The 22,599-nt window shown below is 41.6% G+C and overlaps 1 protein-coding gene across 1 annotated transcript in view; it reads left to right on the top strand.

The window, feature by feature from the left end:
* Window positions 1-22,599, top strand: part of cntn4 (contactin 4) — a 129,908-nt gene that overhangs the window by 3,304 nt on the left and 104,005 nt on the right. The window contains exon 2 of the mRNA XM_070902855.1: window positions 18,762-18,886. Coding sequence (XP_070758956.1) covers window positions 18,762-18,886 — 125 coding nt within the window. The remainder of the gene's footprint in view (window positions 1-18,761; window positions 18,887-22,599) is intronic.

The raw sequence follows: 22,599 nt of genomic DNA, 5'->3' as shown, positions 1-22,599 counted from the left end.
GGAGTCACACACTCCGGAAACGTGACCTAAGTGAAAATGTGCCTGTGTGATGATAACACACCTGTCAGAGCGCCACTCTGACGCACATTGTTCATTCACCACTAAAGTCTGTGGCTGACTGTGAGGAGCACCTCCACCGACTCCTGTGTGTGTGTGTGATCTGTTGCATGGGCTCCCTCTTCTGACTTGACGAGAGCTGAACTTATTCGAAAGGTTAGCAGAGGGTGGGTGGGTGGTTGGGTGGGGGAGTGTTCACCTGAAAAAGGGCTTCAGGAAGATTATTCTGCAGCTTCAGTCTTGATTTGTGAACACGAGCGTGTGATAGCTCCCCAAAAGCCTGAGACAAGAGAGCAGAGAGTCCCTCGAGATTTGAGCATAAATATTTAAGATTTTAAAAAGAAAAATATGGGGGGGGGGGGGCGGCGGGGTAGATTGTGCAACTAATTTAACTTCCAAATGATCAACAATTTTTCCTTATGAAAATGTATAAAGAAGACACCACAGACGCAGACTGGAGCTTCATTAACTGCATGTTGACTTGCATCTAATGACATCCGGGGGGCTGCGTGATGGGGCCCAGATGCAGCCTCGCGGGGGAGAGTGGGCCCTTTTAATGGTTGTCGACGTCCCGGACGCCAGCGAGCCTGTCACAAGTGATAGAGCGCGGAAGTGACATTAAAAATATCCCGGGATAGGTGCATTTAGAGGCGCGGCATAAAAATTTCATCGCACGCTTTTTTCTTTTTTTCTTTTTTTCTACTTCTTCTTCTCCTCCCAGGAAGTATTGAAGAAATGTGTCGTCGAGGTCATTTTTATTTCATGTCTCTCCAGGAAAGCTAGCTCAAGGAATGAGAGGAAGAGGGAGATGTGATGGGCGACTTTGAACGTGTGGCCGTTTCCCCTTCTTGCCTTACATACGGGACCGTTCCTCACATTGACCTGTTTTGTCACAGGATATCCTTTTAAGTGCAGCCACATGGACACTCCACATTAATCACGATAGTTTCACCATCAGCCTGACAGACTGTACAGAGGCAAGCTGGGAGTTTGGGGGTTGGGCGTGGGGGGCAATGAGACTTGTTGCTCCGTCTTTCACCTTGCTTTTAGGTGTTGTTCCACCTGGATGTGGACACTCCTTTGGATTGTTGTTGAGGGAGATATGAGTTCCCAATCGTCTCTGCTTGTGACCCGTTAATACAAAGCAGTACGAAGCGGTTGGTTTCAGGCAACTACGCAACACATCGATGAGTTAATCAACAGACAACTAAGAAAGTCAAAATGTGGATAATCGATTAATCGTTGAGTCATTTTTCAAGCGAAAACGACAAAAAAAATCTCTAGTTTCACTGCTTTCGTGTCTCTTACATGCAAGTGAACGGGAATGTTTTTGAGTTTCGGACTGTTGGTTAGCCAAAACCAGCGAGCTGAATCTGTCACCATCACCTCGGAGAAGTCGTTTTTCATTTTCTGACATTTTATTGACTAAACGAATGATCACAGTTAACAGCCCCCAAGCTGACGTCTTCAGGACCAACAGTCTAATATGTTGAATTTACTCAAATGGAAGACGAGGCAAGCAGCAAATTCACACATTTGAGAAGGCAGAGCTTTTCGAAGTGGTCGCTGATTCATTTTTTGTTGTTGTTGTTGATCGACTAAATGATTAAACGACTAATCGTTTCGCTTCTACTAATTGGAATCAGTTTGTTCCAAATGTGGAAAACATTATATCAACTAGTAGAATTTATTGTGTTCTCGTATTCTACCCTACTCGTCTACTCTGATCCATCTCACGACCCCTTGTTGGGGACCCCGACCCCTGTGTGGTCAAGTATCCATCACCCTTGCATACACTCTAATAGACAATGTAACATCTACAAGTGTGTGCCATTTTGCGACCTCCTTGCTGGTGGGATTAAAACCCCTCTTCGCAGGTACACACGGTAACAAGCAGCAAATAAAAACAAACGCCGGGCGTCAATTGTTTGGCACTGCTTCTTTTTTTTTTTTTGCTTTTTTTTTTCTTCACTCTGCTGGATTTTCAAAGTAAACAGCGCTGTGAGATTTTACACAACAACATAATGGATGAGGACGCTTCAGGCCCTTGATACTACTTTAATGGAGTGCATTGCAGGTTTTATGTAGTCTTATGCATTGCTTGTTTGAATGTGGCATAATAGAGCTGTTTGACAAGCTGGGCTGCAAGTGGTTGAGGAAACCTTCCCTGTCAAGCTGCTGGAAAAAAAAAATTACATGTTTGTCCCTTCGCCAAACTCTAAAAAAGAAAAAAAGAAAAGGTGCGATAGTCATGATTAGGCTGTGTTCCAGGAGTGTCAGCACACCGTCGAGCAGATACAGAGAAGATGAATTTTGTTTTCACGGTATCAAAGTGACTGCGGCTTACCGAGTCAGCATGGAAGGAAAGTAAGAAATAATGTAGGGATCTCACTGCAAGGCTACTACTTGATACAATTATGTTAATTTTGGTTTCTTTTTTGGGAACTACATCTGCTAAAAAAAAAAAAATACAATTACTGGAAAAAAAAAAAAAACCCTCTTCAGAAAGCAGTTTCTCTAAATGAGTTGCCTTCAGTTGGATGTTTTCGTGCACAGCACAGGCTGGATTTTATTGAAACAAATCTTTTATCTGCATGAGCACGCACACACCATCTTCCACCCACAATGCTTAACTTCTAAGGCGGTAAGAAAACTGTTGCCTAATTTAGTCAAAGGGAGGCCATGAATAAGTGTAATTTGCACACAAATACATCCAATCTTCGCCATCAAAAGCGAGTGTGTGCACGCTGCTGTGAATTGGGAGCACACGACTGTCAGGGATAAGTACACTTGACTATAATATAGCAGAGCTCCTCTGTGTTGTCTACCTAGTCCCATCTCTCTGTTCATTTTTAATATTTAGATTGAAGGGAGAAAAAAAAAACAACAAAACAGATCCAAGATGGCTCATTGAGACAGCTCCATTTCTGGCTCTTATTTATCTAGTCTCATTGGTTCTGTTATGCCCTATTTGTAATCCAATCATATTAGAATAATTTCTCTGCTTTAGCAATGCTTTATGACGCTCTGTCACTTTGGTTTCAAGGCACCGTGGGTCCTCCGGGGTGAGTCTTCACAGAATGTCTTAGCCCGCAACGTTTGCTAATTCAAACATTGTTGCACGCTGCCTCTCCTTGGGAATGGCTTTAATTGAGTGCTTAATAAGAGCACTGCTACGCAGCAACCAACTTCAGGGGGGGATCTGAGTGCTGGGAGTGCTGCATTATTAAATGTACTTATATAAGGCCCGCAAACATCCTCTTTCCAAGCCATCTCAGGATGAGGCCAGGTTCATGATTCTTCTTGATAATGCACCTCGCTTGAATGTGGATTCTTATTTTTTGCTGATCCACAAGAGCATATTTTCAGACGTGCATTGTGCTCCACTGGGCGGGGCTGTTTTGTGAGAGCCATCTTTCCTCCCTCATTTGGTACAATGTAAGCCCTCGATGAAACTGCGTTCCCCACAGGGCATTGTTATTTCCTTTGTTTGAGCCAAAATTAAAGAACTGCATAGACCCATCTGAGATGACTCAAAAGAATGTTAAAAATGCACCCTGAACACCTTGTTGCTTTCTATTGATAACTGTTGATAAAATACAAGCAGCCGCTCTGTCACAAGCGTTTCAGAGTTGGATCATTTTGTTGTTTGGGGAGTCATTTCCATGCTTCTGAACACTGAGGGACCTATAGCAACTTTTGAACCCGTTGAACACGTTCTCTTAAATCTCTTGTGTGTTGACGTGGCATTATACCTTGATTCACGCAACATAAACGCTTCAAAATAACAATTGGCAGGTTCTCCGTGGAGGTTTGCGAAAGTCCTTGTTATCAATGACACGAATTGTCACGAGCATCTCGGGCATCAGCCAGAACAGTGAAGTGACATACACCAGACTGATTTACGGTGATTTACAATCATATTTAGAATAACGTTCAACACCGTTTGCAAGTTACTTCATCGGTTAATGTTACGAAACAACCAGCGCCGAGCCTTGCCGTACAGCTAAGCTACAGCCAGCTGGTTTTGCAATACTAAATTGCCGGAGCACCCCATAATGGTACAAATTCACTAATACCAGCCACTTTTCATGAAAGTTACAAACCACAAACTTGGAGGTTGTTCTCTGCCAGTTTTTACTAATCAGGAATTCAATATTCTAATTTAATGGTGATACAGTGGCTGTGAATAGGAGGTAACAGCCTGTATGTTAAGATATGAGCTGATAAATTACAACGAAGAGACAAGAAAAAAAAAAAGACTAATAATACTCATACTGGTCCATTATTATTATGTTATATTATCCACAGGTTGTTCATATCTGTCTCACGGCCTTCGTCAGAGGATGGAGTTTGCCCAGTTACAAGTCACAAAGTCACAAAATGCAATACTGATTGCAGAAAAATGTCAAAAGTTACTTCCGGAGAAAATATAGCAATTAGAAATTAGAAATGACATACAGGCATTTCAGGTATATGAAGCTCAGTGGAAAGTCACTGAACCCTGCCAGATATGTTCTAAGGTGGGATGCAGGGATAATACACAGGACTCGAAATGAAGAAATAAATGCTCTGATCTTTGTGTTTGTTTCACTACTTGTTGATAGCTTGTCCCACCCGCGTCCTGCTTCATTTTTCATGCAGTCCTGCGTAACGCCTATGCTGCCGCCTTAATGAAATATATTAGGCAGAATCAATATCAAATATCACATTAAGGCTTGTTATTTATATGCAGACACATTTGAATTGGTTAAATAAGCCAAGTCAAGGAGTGAGATACTACGACGTTGGAGAGACATTTTCAGATGATGGAGCGAGTTTCTGCTCTCGGATTTCTCTCAGCAGGTGTCGGTACATATTTTGCGCCGGTTTTACACCTGTGGAGAAGACAAACCAGAGGACTTATTTGGGTGCCAGTAAACACACGGCCTTTGAACTGAACTAATCAGTCAGAGTTGCATAATGAGGCTCTTTTATCCACATTTACAAACTATATCGTTTATTAAATGAATTCCTTGCTGCAAAACAGGTTTTGAATATGAATTTGGTAACATGCCGATAATTAATGGACACATGTTGCAGCTGCTCACTTTCTCATGGCTAAATGAGGGAATTATGATGTGGCGTTTCTGGTCATTATCATTACTTGCGTTTTGTAGCTGATTGAAGCCTCTTAAATACTTTTTTTGTTCATTATCCAGAGAAAGAAAACTCCCCTTTCAGCTTTTTAAAAAATATATTTTTTTTCTATCTAGTGAGAACATTGTGTTCATGTGAAGTGGTGAATTACTCTCGGAGAGAACTGCAAATGATGCAAAATGCAGGTATTCAAAATCTCATCTGTTTCTCAAATGAAATAATTAGGCATTCCAGAAAGGCACTGTTTGTTTAGCAGACCATTTCAGATGTCTGTGGCACAGATAAATGAGATTCTGTAGTCATTGTATCAAAGTGCAATTAGCTGGTTCATCCATTTAAACCAAGGACAATAAGAAAGAAGAACAAAATGACGCCTATTTGTCTTTGATGTGGAATAGAACATAAGATAAGAAATGCAGATCCACTCAGCCTCAGAACTTTGCTAATTTGTGCCAGACAGTCAAATGGTGGAAACGAGGTCCTTACATAAGGAGGGTCAATCAAGCCCGTTCTCCGTAGCCTTCGCGTGGTCAATATGCCATCAGTGCATGTCTATCATTCAAGCTGGCCTGCGTGGCTGTGTCACTTCTGTCTGAGAGTGTTCTCGCTTGACCTTAGGTCGGGCCTGACCTCATCGTGTGATGCTGAATTACTGAGCATAACTCAAATTATTATGGCGCATCAGACTTTTTGTTCCCCATAATAATGAACAAATAATATAGTGAGTGGTATACTGTGGTTAGTAGACTAGTTTTGTGGCAGCTGTAAAAACATGGCCACGTTCAAAATGCTTATATACAAACTATTTTGCTTAGATAGTTATTTTTGACTAATGCCATGCTAATGTGGATATCTAGAAACATACAGCAGGCATGAGCATGTTTCCTCAATAAAACATGCCTTATGTCAAAATGTATTGATTCTTAGTTTTTCTTTAGAAAGGTTCTCAGCTATGGACTGGCACGTGAGATATTCGCTCTGCAATTCAGAACTGTCCGAATGTGCCGCCTACATCGGCAGTAACGTGGGTAGACGGCAGAGAGCTGTTTCATAGGGCTGTCGCAGTAGACTGCCGCCACTTGTGCGGGGACCCTGGGGGTATTTTATTGTCTCTGGTTTTAATGGTCTTTTATTGATAAAGTCAACCTGACAAGCCATCAATGATCATCATCTGAATGGCACCTTACGGAGATCATCTCTCTCTACAAACAATATATTGAAACATCCTGGATAGCAGCTTGAACACCATCTAATAATAATTGATTGATAATTGGATAAAAAGACTCAAACCGAAACACAGAAACTGGCTAATATGATGGTTTTATGTATTTGTATTCATTGAATGATGTACTTATTTAATCAGCCGTTATTACCTGGTCTTCATTCTTTCAACCAAGTAAATGGAGAGCCACAGAGGACAGCTGCATGTTGCTAACGTTGTTAGCCATCGGGTTGTGCCATTTGTGTAACTCAAGTCTCAGCAGCCTTGTCACAGATGTCGAGATGAATAGCCTACGTAAACGTTGTGGTTATTAGTAATGTAGTGAATTAAGTGTTGAAATAGAAGGAAAAGAAGGGCTGCTACAGTACGGGGATGTCCCGGTTTCAATCTGGGTGTCCCGAGTCCCGACAAATATCTGTAAAACACTAAAATGTCCCGGTTTTCACCACAATTGTAATAATAATTATACTATTATACTTGTTTTCAGCGCTTACATAGACGTTTATCATGTTCTGTCATCATTATTACCTAAAAATATATCTGAATTCAACACTGATTTGTCTGCGTGTCAATCAATCAAAGTGTTGTTGTCAAGGCTGTTGCTAGGCTACGAGTCATAGGCAAGCAGTTCTTTCTGACAGGACCTGTCAGTATGCTAACGGTGAGCTGTCATTCCGAAGAGAAAGCTGGTCTTTTCCCTCGCAAGGTACCTGGCAACGAAAATGCTGTGTTCATGGTGTTAAAAGGTGTAGCTGAAATAACCCCATCCTGATGAAAACACCTACGTTGTGTGCGTAAGCGCATACATGTGTCAGTGGAATGCTAGCAAGTAGCTAACATCAAGGCTCTAAACGCATCTTATCTGAACGCGAACCGCTCCTTTTTGGTCGATGACCTGCTTCCCAGACCCCAGCAGACCAAGTCCCTGCCACGAAAGCACAACATCGAGCTTTGACCTTGTGCTGTATGTAAATACTTTCTTCTCTTTTGAGACCAGATGCCATACAGGTCCTTGTACAACTTGTTATGTTTCTCTCAGAGACACTGTAATCTTTATCAACAAGGCTTCCAGGTTCTGCTTCGGTATCTCACCACTCGCTGCATGGAGCCCAGTCTGCAAAGATACTGCAGTATTTTTTTAATTAAATGTGCTCAGATTTTGGTGATCAAAGCTGAGATAGGAGCGGACGCCTTATTCTTTGTAAAGGAAAAGTAAAAAGATATGTGGTGCTGAAATGATTAATAGATCAGTTGATTAACAGAAAAATAATGATAGCTGATCTATTATTTATTAAGTAAAGCTATAAAGATTAAAAATAAAATAAAAAAAGTAAAAAATTCTGTTACACTTGAAGTAACATTACAGCCTCTCAAACATATGTGTTTGCTTGCCTCACTTAGAAATACTTTTGTGTTTTACTGACTGTTCGACAGACAAAATAAGCTATTTGAGACCCGGTAAATTATTGGTCATGACAATAGATAATCCTTTTTAACATCTCTATCTGTGTCACATTTCTACAGCAACATTTGTGTTTAGAAATATGCTCAATTTCAATTCTATTTTTTCGTGATCTTGCATGGTGTGGAATAGCTGTAGGTATTTGTGTTGCCAGAACAGCTCAGCAGCACACAGCACACTTTTTAATGTGTTGTTCTGTTGGCGTGGCATGAGCAGATTTCATTTGAAAAGCTCCCCTACTCTGTCGTCGTGAATAGTTAGCTTGTTTGACTTATTCCAACTACGTGGCCGCAGTATGATCGTCATCCAACATAAAGCGATCAGTACACGCCGTTAAGAGTCATAAAGATGGCTGCGCCCTCTACAGGTGTTGGAAACCGACCGGTAGCTGAGCTGCCCCTTCGATCACCCGCTGCTTCTGTTTGGCTTTCCGCCCCGATATCATCGGACACTGGACGATGGATCTCTCAGGACCAGTGCAGTACATTAACCAAACGTGTTATCTCCTCCCAAGCTCATTTAATTCAAGGTACGATTCTGCACCTCCTGCGCAAAGACATCAGTTTCCTCTTGGAACAAGCTTTTGTAATGGATCGATTCTGGACCATTCTCTTCATCACCAAAGTTTTTTTGTTTTGTTTTGGGGGGGGGAGGGGGGGCAAAAAACCCCAAAACAAATGTAAATTTCTTTGGTCAGAATTGTATAGCTGTTAGTTGCTAATGTGAATTCTTTTTCAGGTTGTAATGTTCTCTGCATGTTCCCATTCAGGGTCACAGTGGCTTTTCTTTCTCGGAATGCAGGAGGAAGAATAAGGTGGACACTTGTGGTTATTGTCCTCATTTAGCTCATGGAAAAAGTCAATTAAGCTGTATGATAAGTGAAAATCTATCAATTTCCTGGCAATTTGTTACCGTCTGAACACATTGATTATCTCCTCCTATCCTGAAGCGTCATCTGTCATTTCCTTTTACCAAATGCAGTTGCAGTTTATTACATCTATGATATCTGATGCTTGAGGGCGGCTGAACCCCAATTGCAAATTAGGGCATTGTGGCAGGGAATATCAGCATTCCAAAACGTGAATGGTATCTGTGAATTAGGATTACTTTTTAATTGATATTACTGACAATAGTAGCAGTGGTTGTAGTACTAATGGTAAGTAGTAGTAAGTAGTGTAACCAGTATAGGGACAGGGGGAAATAGTGATAGCACTGGTAGCAGAAGTTGCAGCAGCGTTAATGATATTGAAGTGGTAGTTGTATGTTCTAATTTTAATATTACAATGGCAGTGGGAACGAATGCAAGTAAGATAACCAGTCACAACCATTTGTCCTATTTGCAACAACAGCAGTATGAGTTCAATTATCTGTGGGTCAAAGCGTCACTACAGTTGCAGTGTCAAGCTTTTTTTTTTATTTTCCTTTTGTCATCTTTGCGCCGGCTCTTTTAACTGCTTTGTGTCTGAAATGTGTCCTTGCAAATTAGTCTGTAAGAGGAATGCGTCACAAATGCGTGTCACGGTTGTAACGTTGTAAGCGTGAGTAAGCCCCGTAAAACCTTTGGATATGTGCTCTGTGCAGCCAGAACATCTATCAACCTCCATTTTCCTGGTATCAAGTAACGGAATAGATTACAGCAGCAATAGGCAAGAGCGAGTTTGTGAGGCTCTCAGTAGTGCGTTATCTTTAGCTGCTGGGGCGCTTTATCAGCCCCTAGTTGAAAGGGTTGGAGGGAGCCAAAGCAAAACAAGCCTCAACAAACTAGGGGAAGAGTAGTTACCACGAGTAATTCCAGTTCTACGAGTGCGTGTGGCTCCACCATGGCACATGGATACAGGCCGACACAGCAGACAGAACAGGCATTAGTCTAATAGGTACGGGGCTTGGTACTTTAATATGCATAGAACTGCTCCCTAGGAGTAAGGCACAGCCTTGCACCACTGATGTACTCAAGACAGACTCTGACAAGCCTCCATATGATGTATGGAGATGAAAGGCCTCTTCTCTGTAGGTGCAGACAGGAGACAGAGCTGGAAGGTAGAGAATCTGAGATTAATGAGAATGCGGCCTACTTAAACAGTTTCAGGTACCTTTTTTGTGTGTGTTTTTCGGTGGTTTTGTTCCAGCCTTCCACGCGCCGTGTTTTCAAACTGTCTATGTTGAATCGCAGCAGGGGTGGGATAACAGAGTTCTTCCGCGCTCCTCTGTAAGGGCAAAATTACACAAATAGTTGTAATTTTGTAAGAGTTTCGTGTCGAACATGCCTCAACTCTAAATATATTTTTACCCAAGGGACGTTCGATTAATGCTGCTCGCTTCCTAGAGGAGCTCTGCAAAAGGTAGATTTCACTTCCTAACTGGCTGTATTGCTTTAATTCTTACATCAGTACAGCTTTTCCAGAGGCAGCCTCTGACATTTCCTCCAACTTGCTCTGTATTCTTCCCTCCGAGTTGCAAACTGGATAAATCTGACTCCCTTCACTGTGCCCTATTTACATCCTGCTTTACTCAACAGCCCCTTTAAACCAAATACCTATCAAATTGGTTCCAAAGTTAGAAAGAATTTTAATGTTCAGCCTGGGAATGGAGAAATAAATGTGCCGTGTGTGATGTTTGACAACCAGCGCTGCTGTAGAGTGATGCTTTGAAGAGCGAGTCAGTGCATCTTTGTGAGTATGTATATGCATGCCATTAGCACATAGGTGCAGTACACTTTTCTAACTAACTAACACCCCTGCTGATTAAAGGGAAATTAAAACACTCATTAAAGTTAGTAAAATTCCACAATGTTTTTTTTTTCATTACATCAGTGCTAAAAAGTATTTGTTTTGAGAACACGTGAAATACAATTCACATGCCAAATGACGAGTCGCCTAACCTATCCTGGAAATAACAATAGAAGACACCGGGTTACTATGCCGAAACCCTGGAGAATAAGGAAGTGAAAATCAAACAAGGTTCAAATGATATACACAAGTTTTTTTTGGTGTGAACTCTGGAGTTTTTGTAGCCTGACATGGCCAGACCAATCCACAAATACTATTTCTTCTCTCCGTCCCCGCCAACTGGGGTTGTGTTGAATGGGAGCACCGTATGTATAAAAAAACATAAATGTTCAAATCGAAAATCTAATGGAATCATGACCTTAAAATCGACAGTCAAATCAAATTCTGGATTTGGAAAATTGTGACACCCCTCCCTCAATTTCCAAGGGGCGCCGACCAAAATGCCTCTGGACGCAATTGGATGGACCTACAACCAATCAGAGCAAGCGGAACGTGTAGACGTAGCGCTGACACAAGCTTTAAGTGCTGTCGTTTGATCTTCTTTCAGAGGAAACATACCGTCCAGTTTGTTTAATACTGACGCGATAGCGGATTCAGCAGGACGTTCAGCGGCAGCCATATTGGTTGCTTGTACAGTTGCATCGTATCAAACTGTATCAAACAGTACAGTAGTGATTGGCCAGACAAGTAAAGTAAATAGATAAAAAAAAAGAAAAACATGAGCTCGTGTTTCCCAGGAGTTTTTGTGCAACTTATCTGTTTTATTAGAGCAGACCACTGACTAGGGAAATGATGTGCTGTAAATCCTCTTTTGTACTCGCAGCGCAGCACGCACTGTATAAGATAATGAAAGTGTCAAAAACGTACTGTCATGTATCAGTGAGCAGTTAGTCTCCAACACAAAAACAATTTCATAACGTTTGGCTTTCCTTTTTGACAAAAAAAAATGATATAAGCGTCTTCATGAGCGCTGACAGTCTTTTTAACACCACATGCTTTCTCTCCCCCCCCCCCTCACCTCAGCCTCCTGCACACTCTCAGCTCCTTCCCTGTCGCTGAGAGCCGCTACCTTTCTGCCACTCAACCAACTTTCGAGTTATAATTCTCACTCCTGGGAGATATTGTCTGTGTTGGGGGGGGGGGAAAGCACACAACCGTTGTGAAAGTCTTCTAGACGTTTCAGCGTTCGTCATCTTTTTGGCTTTGCACTTTTATGAGCATAAAAGCTATGAGGCCTCAAGCAAGAACAATGCTATGAGAGCTTATCGGAGTGGCTTTGCTTTCACAGTGACTTAAAAGTAGCTGTCCCTGGAGTTGCTGGAGATATGGAAATGAATGTACATGAGATATCAACACTGAGAGCCTTTCTGTTTTGTTTTTTTTTGTTGTTTTTTTTCCTGTGGAGCAACTTTCAGGAAAGTGGAAACGGCAGTAAGTTGCACCGTGGATTTGATGATTAAGAGGGAGATTAAAAGACTTGACTGTGAAGACTTTAACTGGCGGATGATTAAATATGTCTTAAAGTTTAGCTCATCAGCTATGAATGCAGGACATAATTGATACTATCACAGTGCTCTTTGCTGTACATTCCCGCTGCCTTTTTGTGTTCCACACCTTGTGATATGAGCATGCTGAGCAGGAAGAGACAGACTCATTTTCAAAGGTGCTGCTAATGAGAACATCATCCTAATACCCCTCTCACCTGTGTCTTTTGATGCAGATTGGGAAACCAGAGGCGCGCATCGGATACCATACGCTTGCGATTGGATGTGAGACTACTTTGACCCTACAAAATTGAAGATGATGTTGCTATGGAAACTGCTGGTGCTGCAGTCACTTATGGGGTGCCTTGCAGGTAAAGTATCTTATTAAGAACTTTTGATGCATGCCAAAGCTGCCTTTGTGAAGTCCTTATTCATATGTATTTGGGGCAGGTGACAGTATGAAAGCTGTAGTTTAGAAAGGAGCAACCTCAAGTAGATTAGCCTTAAGGAAACATATGTGTGTGTGTGTGTGTGTGTGTGTGTGTGTGTAGAATCCATTCAACAAGCAAGTTATTGTTATTGTATATGCCATTGTCTGCTTAAGACTTGGCTTTGCCTCAGTGTTGTATGTGGCACTCAGAAAAGGTTAGCGATATGATCTTGAATGTGAATGAGGGGGGTGGACCGCATCAAAGCGGGAATGAAAATATTCAGTTTCACAGATCGCAAATGAGGGGAGGATTTTTATCAGGATGGAAAACTGCCATTAACCTACGCTAATGCTTTGGTAAACTCCTGCCTTAAACCTAACCAGCAGACATTCCACAAAGCTTTTTAAAACACCCAATAAGGGACATCACATCGCAAATACACAGCACTCAATACAGTGCTGTGTAATGTTGTTCGATTAATGACAGAACGTAGACCCCAGTGATGTTATCTATGAGAGATTCTTGTCATGTCATCGCATAACAAACAACACGCTTTAAAGGTACCCTGTGCAGTTTTGACCACGAGTAGTGCTGTGGAGAAATGTTTCTATGAGAGGGTCCTCCGAATGTAAACTTAACTTTGTATGTTTCCCCAAAAAAACTTGTTGATCTCAGTGAAAAGGAAATTATTTTATAGATTGAATGTTTTCCCATGGTCTTTTATTGTGAAATTAGATGTAAATAGGGTCCTGAACACTTGAAAACTTCATCGTTCCGTGTAACAAAATGAATCCCAGAGAGCTCCTTACAAACTAATTCAAATTCATCTCACGTCAGGGATAACAGAGTTAACTAGATTAATTTTAGAGCATGACTGACCCTAATTAGGTCTGTTAAAATTGATCCAGCATTTTAGTGACAGTAAGTCACCAATCAATCAGTGATTCAGTGAACCAATGAATCAATCAATCAATCAATCAATCTGTAAAAAATATTTAAAAAAATACCGTTAATATTGTAGCTACAGTAATTATTTTGTGAAGTAAATTCGGTAAAGGAAGGTTAAATTTAGGTTCTTCCTGAAATTGATATACAAAAGAAGCAATGATTTATCAGCAAATCATCAATTTCAAATGCCCATCGTTCATTTACCGTGCAGTAAAGCAGAATTATAGCGTCATTATGCCATGGTGCCCATTTCAGCCAGGGGCTCCCTGGCAGCGATCACATTTTGATGGAGGACTTTAATTTGTCTCCTTTACAAATAGGAGGGGTCACCAGAGAGCATCCGTTGAATCACTCAGTGTTTAATCAACAGGAATTATAGGAATCAAGATGAAGAAAAGGCTCTTTTGATGAGGTCTGTGTTCTGGTGAAACCCACCTTCTCATTTCTCAACACACATTAGGCCTGCCGTGAACCCCTCCGCACATTAGATTATCAGATTTGTTAAAAGGAACCTTTAGCTGCATCGCATTCGCCTATGCATGTCACTGCTCATCTTATGGTAGTTCCAACAATCCCACATCATCGCACAGCAGACAGCTGGTGATAATTGGCCAGCGTCCTTTGGGTGTAGCTGAATACTCATGCAGTCTGAAGGGTGTTAAAATGGATTCTGCTGTCGCTTCAGCTCTCTGTGGTTAAGGTTAGGGGAAAGATTGTGGTCATGATAAAATATGGTTAAGATATGGTTCCTCCTGCAGGAGAGTCGGATGCCTATCCACCACCCTGACCTCCACACACCACAACAAAACACCCACACCCATAGTTTTTTTAAGTAAGCCTGCACGCTGGCGGTGCCGTGGCAATATTCCAGCTACTTTACCTTTATTTCTTCTTCTCTCTGTATGCTGAGTCCTGTGTGTGCTAAGGGGCATCAGTTGATGATGCCTCTGATGTGTGTTGCATTTTACTTTTCGCGTCACGGCATGAAGGGCACTACTTCTGGCACTGACACCAAATATTGGCACTGGATGTCAATCGAGTATTTCAGATTCATCTATAGCGTAGTTCCCAGGGATATTGGGCTGGTATCACAGATCTAGCCGGGGGGGAAAAAAAGTTTATTACAGCTCAGTTTCTAACTTTAGCAAGAATCAAACCTATTTTTTTTTTGTGCCTTTTGAAAAATATTCTAAACAGGAAAGTCATATCAGGTAACATCTACATATAGTAAATAATCAGATCTCTACAAGTGTCCTAATATGAATATTTGTCTTCTCTTTCATTCAGACAGCTTTGATGTGAGAGCAAGAGCGCATGCAGATTTACATCATGGGAAAAGCGGGGGTTAATGAGGACACAGTTCCTACATTTTTAAACTACAGAGTGAGAGCAGTATGTGCTCTCGCAGACCCGCTGAGAATGTCCATGACCCACAGCTACGAAAGGGTCGCCCTCAGACTAAAATTGGTTTATCCTCCTTGCAAAACTCACTCGACATGAACATTTGCTTTAAACAATCTTTCAGGGATGGGTAAACTCAGACCTCCATGAAGCTAATGTGTTTTTCGGCTGAGCAGGAAATGAACATCTTGTAGTATTTTTTTAAGATTTTTAAGCTTGAGCACAGGATTGTTGTACTAACCCTCACGCTTTTCACTTTGGAACAATACTCACCTCACAACTGATGACATGGCCTCGATGTGGATTAGAGAGGAGGCTGGAAATTGACTCCAGGAAACGGGAATGATGCACAATATACAGACCTCAAAAGCTCAGCCTTAACATGCTGCAAGAGTGGATTTGCAAGTGGAGAGAACCTCATATAGGCTTGGGGAAAGGAATTGTACAGATGTTTATTGCGGCTTTGGTAACACCCCTCTGCCTTGGGGGGATGTAAGATGATTTGTTTTTCATGCACTAATGAGTAAAAAACTTGATAGCACATGTGCCAGTTGAATCTAAAAATCCAATTACATTTTTAAATGAGTCACCTGCTTCTTCGCTTGTTGACTGTAACAGCAGGCACAAAGTGATGAGGGGGGGCGTTGTCTCGTTTCGACTGACAACAACTCAAACATGTCATTCTCAGTGTTTTGGGGTTTCGTTTGTCGTGGAATTCTGGCAGCTGTGAACCTGGGTGTCATACTCACACTTTTGCTGTTTTCTCACCACCTCCGTTGCAGAGATTTGGGAAACATGGACTCTGGCAAGAGGGCCACTAAAAGGGTTGAGGAGTGTGAGCCTTGACAGCTCTCCGAAAAATGTAAATTCAACAGAAATCGACAACAAACACAGAGAGCACTCCCCTTGGCAATCCATGTAGCTGTGGTACCAAACTGCATTGCAAGTTGTTTTTTTTAAATGAAAATGACATGTTGCAGTTTCCATTGACTACCACTATAGGATAAGGAGAGATTCCAGATATGGCTAATTGCAACACTAATACAAACTGACCTTCTAGCAGACTACTACATGTGTAGCGGACATTTCAAAAGGCTGCCAGCTTCAGTCTGCTTTCTACTCAAAGACAAAGTGATCGAGTGAAGTGAAGTGATTTCTGAGAATTGTTATTGAAAGCTGTAGCAGGCGTTCAGAGATAGTGAGTAATTTAAGACACTTTCTTTGAATATTTTTCTTATTGTCAACAAATCCCATGGAAAAACGAAACCAACGATGTCCATGTTGTACGCATCAGAACTTCATGATTTAGGTCTAGTGCCAACGTAAAGTACTGTGTTCTTAATGTAGCGAGTTGGAACATGCGTTAAATAAATATGTGCCTGGAATGACTACTTTTGTAGTAATGTATGTAAACAAACCCACGACTGAGGTTGGCTCAAACACTTCTACATGACAGTTGATTAATGATGCATGCAAAGAAATTCAGTGGATTTCAGTAAATTCCTCCTAAAGCTCATCCATATAAAGCAAAAAAAGAAAACCCAAAACAGTATATTTATACTTCGTTCGGCCACATGCCTGATATCTGCCTCGAAGTAACTCTGACTGACTGACTCACGCTGACTGTCGAGTGCCTATGCGTGCACATGTGCGCATTCTTTCACCGTAGAAGTAGAACTCTACAAACTAATAGGGAGGGAGGGTAGATGGCAGTAAGCGATTTTCCTAGTTAACCCTAGAAGCAGAAAGAGTGCAGCTTAGCTGAATATGTTAGTCCGGTCTGCCCCGACTCATCGACCCTTTATCAGGTTTGTGCATGTTAGAATCTATGGCCCAGACCACGGCTCTGAAATATCAGTGGCCTAACTGTGCGGTGTATCGATAAATCCAGGGCGCTGTCCGTGGTGCTGAAGTTGCAGGCGGCTCTGTAATCGCGCCCTTTTTCTCTCTGTTGAAACTGTCAAGACTACGTTGTGTTTTGAAAAATAAGCATTAGTGGGGGCAGAGTGTTCCCAGTGGACCAATCCCCCCTGTTACAGGTAGAGGGCGTCGCCTGAGGAGCAACAATCTCCCCACCTTATATTTTGATTAAATCAGTATATCTGTTTGGCAGGGCAGGAATTTATCTATTTTTTTTTTTTAAAAAAAGCTTTTTCTCTCAAGGAGGCCAAACGGCCGGCTCTGAAGCCCCTTTTGAGGCCTATCTATGTACGTGCAAAAATATACACCACCAGTGGTAACCTTTAACAGTGTAATGGCCCTATGCACATTATGCATCGTAGATTACGCTAATGGCAGCACGCCGACCTCACTGGGTCACTTGACCCTCACCTTTCATATCATAGTGGACCCTCAAGACTCCCCACACCTACGCTATCGTTACAAACAGCAGATGTTGCCAATACATGTGTCTGCATTACACACATAGAGTAGGTTATTAAATCAGTTCCCTGTAATGTATACATCAGGGATTGTACATGAATACACAACTCAGATTAAATATACACACTCACTACACATGTGGAGCTTTGGCTGTATTTAAGGATAACACTAGTTAAGTTGACGTTGAGGTTTTCCAGACATCGCTACGTGATTGGTTCTTTAAATGAAGCATTCTTACAAACAACTTACCCAAGGTGTGTGTTACTTAACCAGTGACTAACAAATGGAGCAATTAAACAGATCACATCTACATTAGATATGATAAATGATTTAAAGTGTCAGCCTCTTTAATATTTCATATGTAAAGATAACTGCCTCCAGCTTACTGCTGATATGAGTAAGTATGCTAATATAACAAAGCTCCCTCTGTGCTATGCATTAAATATTGATTTTCATTGTAATTGATTTATTTGAATATTCATTTAAGAGGATCATATAGGGAATCATAGGAGGATCATATATGTATTTTTTTGTCTTTAACAGTATTCACCTGAGGATTGTTTGCTGAGCTCACTTCCTTTTTTTTTTTTTTCCCAGCGTTACATGAATTATGCTCATACTCACAATCTCTCCTGGGAACTGCTCAGTGTGATCAAATTTGTGTCTGCTGTCCGCCATTAAGCTGCTCTACTACTTTGCTCAAGAGCAGTTGCCGAGGGAGGTGTGTGTGTGTGTGTGTGTGTGCGTGTGTGTGTGTGTGTGTGTGTGTGTGTGTGTGCGTGTGTGCAGATTGAATCAGTTCATAAGCATCTTCCGCTGAAGAAAGAGTATCCGCTGATATGGATCTCCCATCTGTGATATTCACAGGCATTGTTTTATGGAGCCCAAGAAGAGTGTTACTGCGGAGGTAACAGCTAAATAAACAATAAAACAGTATTTTGCAGGTCCAGTCATCTGCAGACATAAGAAAAAAATGTCAGAGCTAGGATAGGATGTGTAAGACTTTATTCATCCCAGCAGCACAAGAGACAAGCCCAGAGTTTGAATGAAATGAATACAAACAGAATAAGTGTAATAAGTAATTAGAGAGATGACATTAAAAGCTTTACATAGCTATACAATACATACATTACAATACCTTACTACCACTACTATACTACAGTATGATGTAAGAGAAAAGGGAGAGATTTGTGCAAACGAGTGATGAGGATACTATTTATAATATAAGTATAGGTATATAAGTATAAGTATGATTTGTATAGCATGACTTCACCCATCGATTCCGTTTCTCTGTTGATAGTCATGTTGACACCATACCAGCAACGTTGCACGCAACACTTTGCACAATTGAGCACGCGCTTCTTAACCCGTTTCTGTCTGAACTAAATAAAAAGTGTATTTATAATGTAATGAAACACTCTATTTTATTATTGATGGCTGTTCTCAAAGGCAAAGTCAGTGTGGAAAGACAGGGCTGGCGGACGAGACGCAGCAGTTCCGCGAGGTAGCTGTCACGCCCGGCTGTTATCCTCTAGAGGGTCGCTGCGGGCTGGAGGCGATCCCAGCTGACATCGGTACTGCACTGTCGCCACACAGCAAGAGGGTTCTGGTTTCAAACCCACAGACCGACCGGGGGGGGCCCTTCATGCATGGGTTTTCTCCAGGTACTCCGGCGTCCTTCCACGGTCCAAAGACATGCAGTTCAAGTTAATTGACTATCCTAAATTGCCCGTAGGCGTGACTGTGAGTGTGAATGGTGTGTGTCAGCCCTGCGATTGACTGGCGACCTCCTGCTAGCTGAAGGGGGGCGGGGGGGTTGAGATATCTGTGAGCCAATGTGAAGAGAGTAGATTCCCCAGTCATGAGATGTGTCACTTCTTTGAGGGTTCCCCGACGTGAGGTGCGTCGCTCACTATTTCTGCCACAAAAGTATAAAAGTAAATAGAACTGCTTTTAATTGTACTCCTTTTTTTTCTCAGAATAAGAGGAGAACAGTAACTTTGGCACAAAAAGTGACATGTTCAAGTGTAACATTAGCATCTTAACGTTAGCAAGGTAGTTAAACAGAGCTCCTCACAGCTAAGAATGTTTGATCCGTGAGCATCTGTAACCCACAAGCCGTCCACAGGCTCTAGTGGCCCCAAACAAGAGAAACGCTAAATGACTCCAACCATTAGGAATCATAATAATTCCATTATGTATAGCCCTTCTTGGAGACATGCAATATTTATGCCACAGGCTGGCTCTGCACACAACAGTCTGCTTACAGCCCACAGCAAAGTAAATAAAGAAATAAAACAGATGTCCTGATTGCTGAACCATACAGTTCCCTCCGTCATCAAGGAGTCAATTTGAGTTAAATGATTTTGAGATTTCCGCCTAATAATGTCCAAATTAAGAGCATGACCAAATAACTGCAATTTGTTTGTTTTAAATTACATCATTATCCTGTTAAGTCTGGTTTTCGTTCTCTCTGCTTTTACAAAACCAGTGGGTGTGAAATGGACCCTTGCTGTTAAATCATATTCTATATATCACTGTCCTGACTATAGAAAATGAATATTCTCAGCCCAGTGAACCACTTATGTGCTGTGACAGAACTATCTATTCCAATAGGTACAAGAAAGCATGAAATATGCGCGCAGATATTCTCCATTCTCGTCACTTTCAACCCATTTGTGGAGCCTTTTACGACCTTGCAGGCTTGCCCATGCTTTCAGCGGGCAGCCAGCAGCATGGAGAAAATACATTTTCTTCAAGGTTCATGTGTCGCCGTGGTATCGGCTCCACTCGCAGAGCCTTGTGTACTATCTCGAACAATCACAGAGGACGCTATCTCTAATGAACTCCACATAGAAGCTCGGGGAAAAAAAACAAAAAACATCTGCACAAGATATTTGATCCGCCTCCTCAGATGTGCCATCATCTTTTGCTTTGCTTTTGAGGGCAGGTTATTTGGGAGTTATGAGAGTATGAGGGAGCGAGGGAGTTGATGAAAACCTTATTTCACAAAATGGACTCACTTAGGCGCCCCTCAGCCTAATTGTTTTTATTCATGCCGGGCCATGCTATATAAATGTATATACTGTTGCCTGCAATTGGACTAGAGAGTTTTTGTTTTCTTCTTTAAAATGTCACTTGTCGGCACGGAAACTGCTCTTTGATCAAAGCCGCTCTACTGTGAACACTAGCTGTAGAGTGGGAGCACAGAGATGAATAGGAAGCTGATATCCTCTCATTTGTAACCCTTTGCCTGTCAGTTTAGGCACATTTTGGGTCTGCTGCATACATTTATTTTTAGATGGTTTTCTGACAAAGGCCACACAGTAAAACGATAATAATAACTTAATTTATATAGCACCTTTAAAAAAAAAAGTGCTTTACAATGAAAACAAAGATATAAAACAAGATGAAATCATTTAGATACTTACAATAAATACCATCAGTTAAGAAAAAGCCATAAGTGAAAATTGCAGCAGTGTTTCGTATAAATTGCAGTCTTTGGATGTTTTCCCTGCTGATGCCAGAATAACGTGTCCCATAAAGTGGCGTTTTGACACAGTAGTGTGTCTGCACGTTTGTCTGCTCGCACAGTTCAAGGCTGCAAGTCAATCAGCGGGCTCAGGCTTGCCGTCCCCAAGCTGAGAAGTGCCTGCATGCTGCTGCATATTGCTCAGAGATGCGCGGAGAACACCTGTTTCAACCAGATTGTGAGTTGCAGTGAGTTGCAGTAATCAAGTCTGGAGGAGACAAAAGCATGGACGACCTTTCCTAGATGTGCAGAGGAAGGAGGGAACGATCTGATCTTGGTTAGCTGAATGTCTCAGCTGGATAAAGCAGGACTGCACCACGTTAGTCGCCTGAGCATCAAAATACAACTCCTCAAAGTCTAAAATTACACCTGGGTTATGGGCGTCTTCTTTTTTTAAGATAAAGTTAATGCTGCTAGTGCAAGGACCAAGAGGGGCTATCATAACTATCTCTCTGATTTGGAGTCCTTCAAGCGCAGGAAATGTTTGGACATCCAATTCTTACTTGAAAGGCAGGACATGATAAAGGATACATCGGTGGTACTAGGCTTTAACGGGACATACAGTTGCCTCTCATGCGCATGGTAATGAAAATCAATATTATGTGTGTGCATGATTTGCCCGAGGGGTAGCATGTATAGTAAATAAGAGGGGACCCAGAATAGACCCCTGAGGGACCCCACAAAAGCAAGGAGCACGAGTGGAGGAGACATCTCTAGGCAGGACCTGTTTGACAGATCACAGTGATTAACCAACATTGTACACTGAGAGATAATGGTAACAGTAGGATATTAAAAGCAACCACACAAAGGTGGAGGTCTATAAAAGTGGCAGCCCTTGAACTGTATCCAGGGGTCCATAACGAAATGACAGCAGGCTTCATTTTACCGTCTTTGAATTCATTAGAAATGAGCCCGGTAAGGTAACATCATGTGGAAGAGTGACAATCTAATTACAGTTTCAGAGCAATCACTGTCATCTTCCAGTACACAAGGTAGACAGATCTAAAATCTAGTACTTAATTAAGATCAAATCACTTACAAACAGTTTATCAATTGGAGAGTGACCAGTATGGCAGCAGCTCTACCGCTATTGTTAAACTTGAACTCTAACAAAGCCACTGACAAATGTGCCAGCAAGAAAAAGACAATACAATCAGCATCACTGTTATCATCATTATGATCAACATCATTATGATCAAGATTGATGTCATTATCGTCGTTGGTAGCAGATCACCACTTTCCAACACAATCATCATTCACACACATGATTAAGGCTAAAGCGCTGTCATAGCACCAAACACCCAGCCTGGTTTGATGAAATTCTGCGAGCACAAGGAGCAGTTTGATGTTGCAGTAGTGTTAAAATCAGTGTTTGTTTTCATTACCAGTGTCTCTTGTTCAGGGGTGCCGCCAGAGATTTTGGACCCCACGCAAGAATACGATGTTGGGCCCCCATAGACCACCCATGTAGGCTACATTGCTGTAACAAAACACACTGGCAAAGCCCATTTGACGACCCCAAATATTAATAACAAATGTATCAGACTAGAATTTCTTGTCTTAAAAAGCATTTATTAATGACCTTATTCTTCGTCTATAATATAGTAATATATATATATATAAATAATATCTGAGGAACTACTTCATGTAATTCGATGTGTGCTGTGTCAGAATTGCAGCCAATGCAAGAATTCATCTAAAATGCTCAGTGAGCAGCTTAGCAGCTCTAGCCAGTGGCTGGCCAAGCACTAATGC

This window comes from Enoplosus armatus, chromosome 3, assembly GCF_043641665.1.
Source record: "Enoplosus armatus isolate fEnoArm2 chromosome 3, fEnoArm2.hap1, whole genome shotgun sequence".
NCBI classification, from domain to species: domain Eukaryota; kingdom Metazoa; phylum Chordata; class Actinopteri; order Centrarchiformes; family Enoplosidae; genus Enoplosus; species Enoplosus armatus.
Note: the sequence above shows the minus strand (reverse complement) of the source record. Positions and strands in the feature narration are given on the sequence as shown.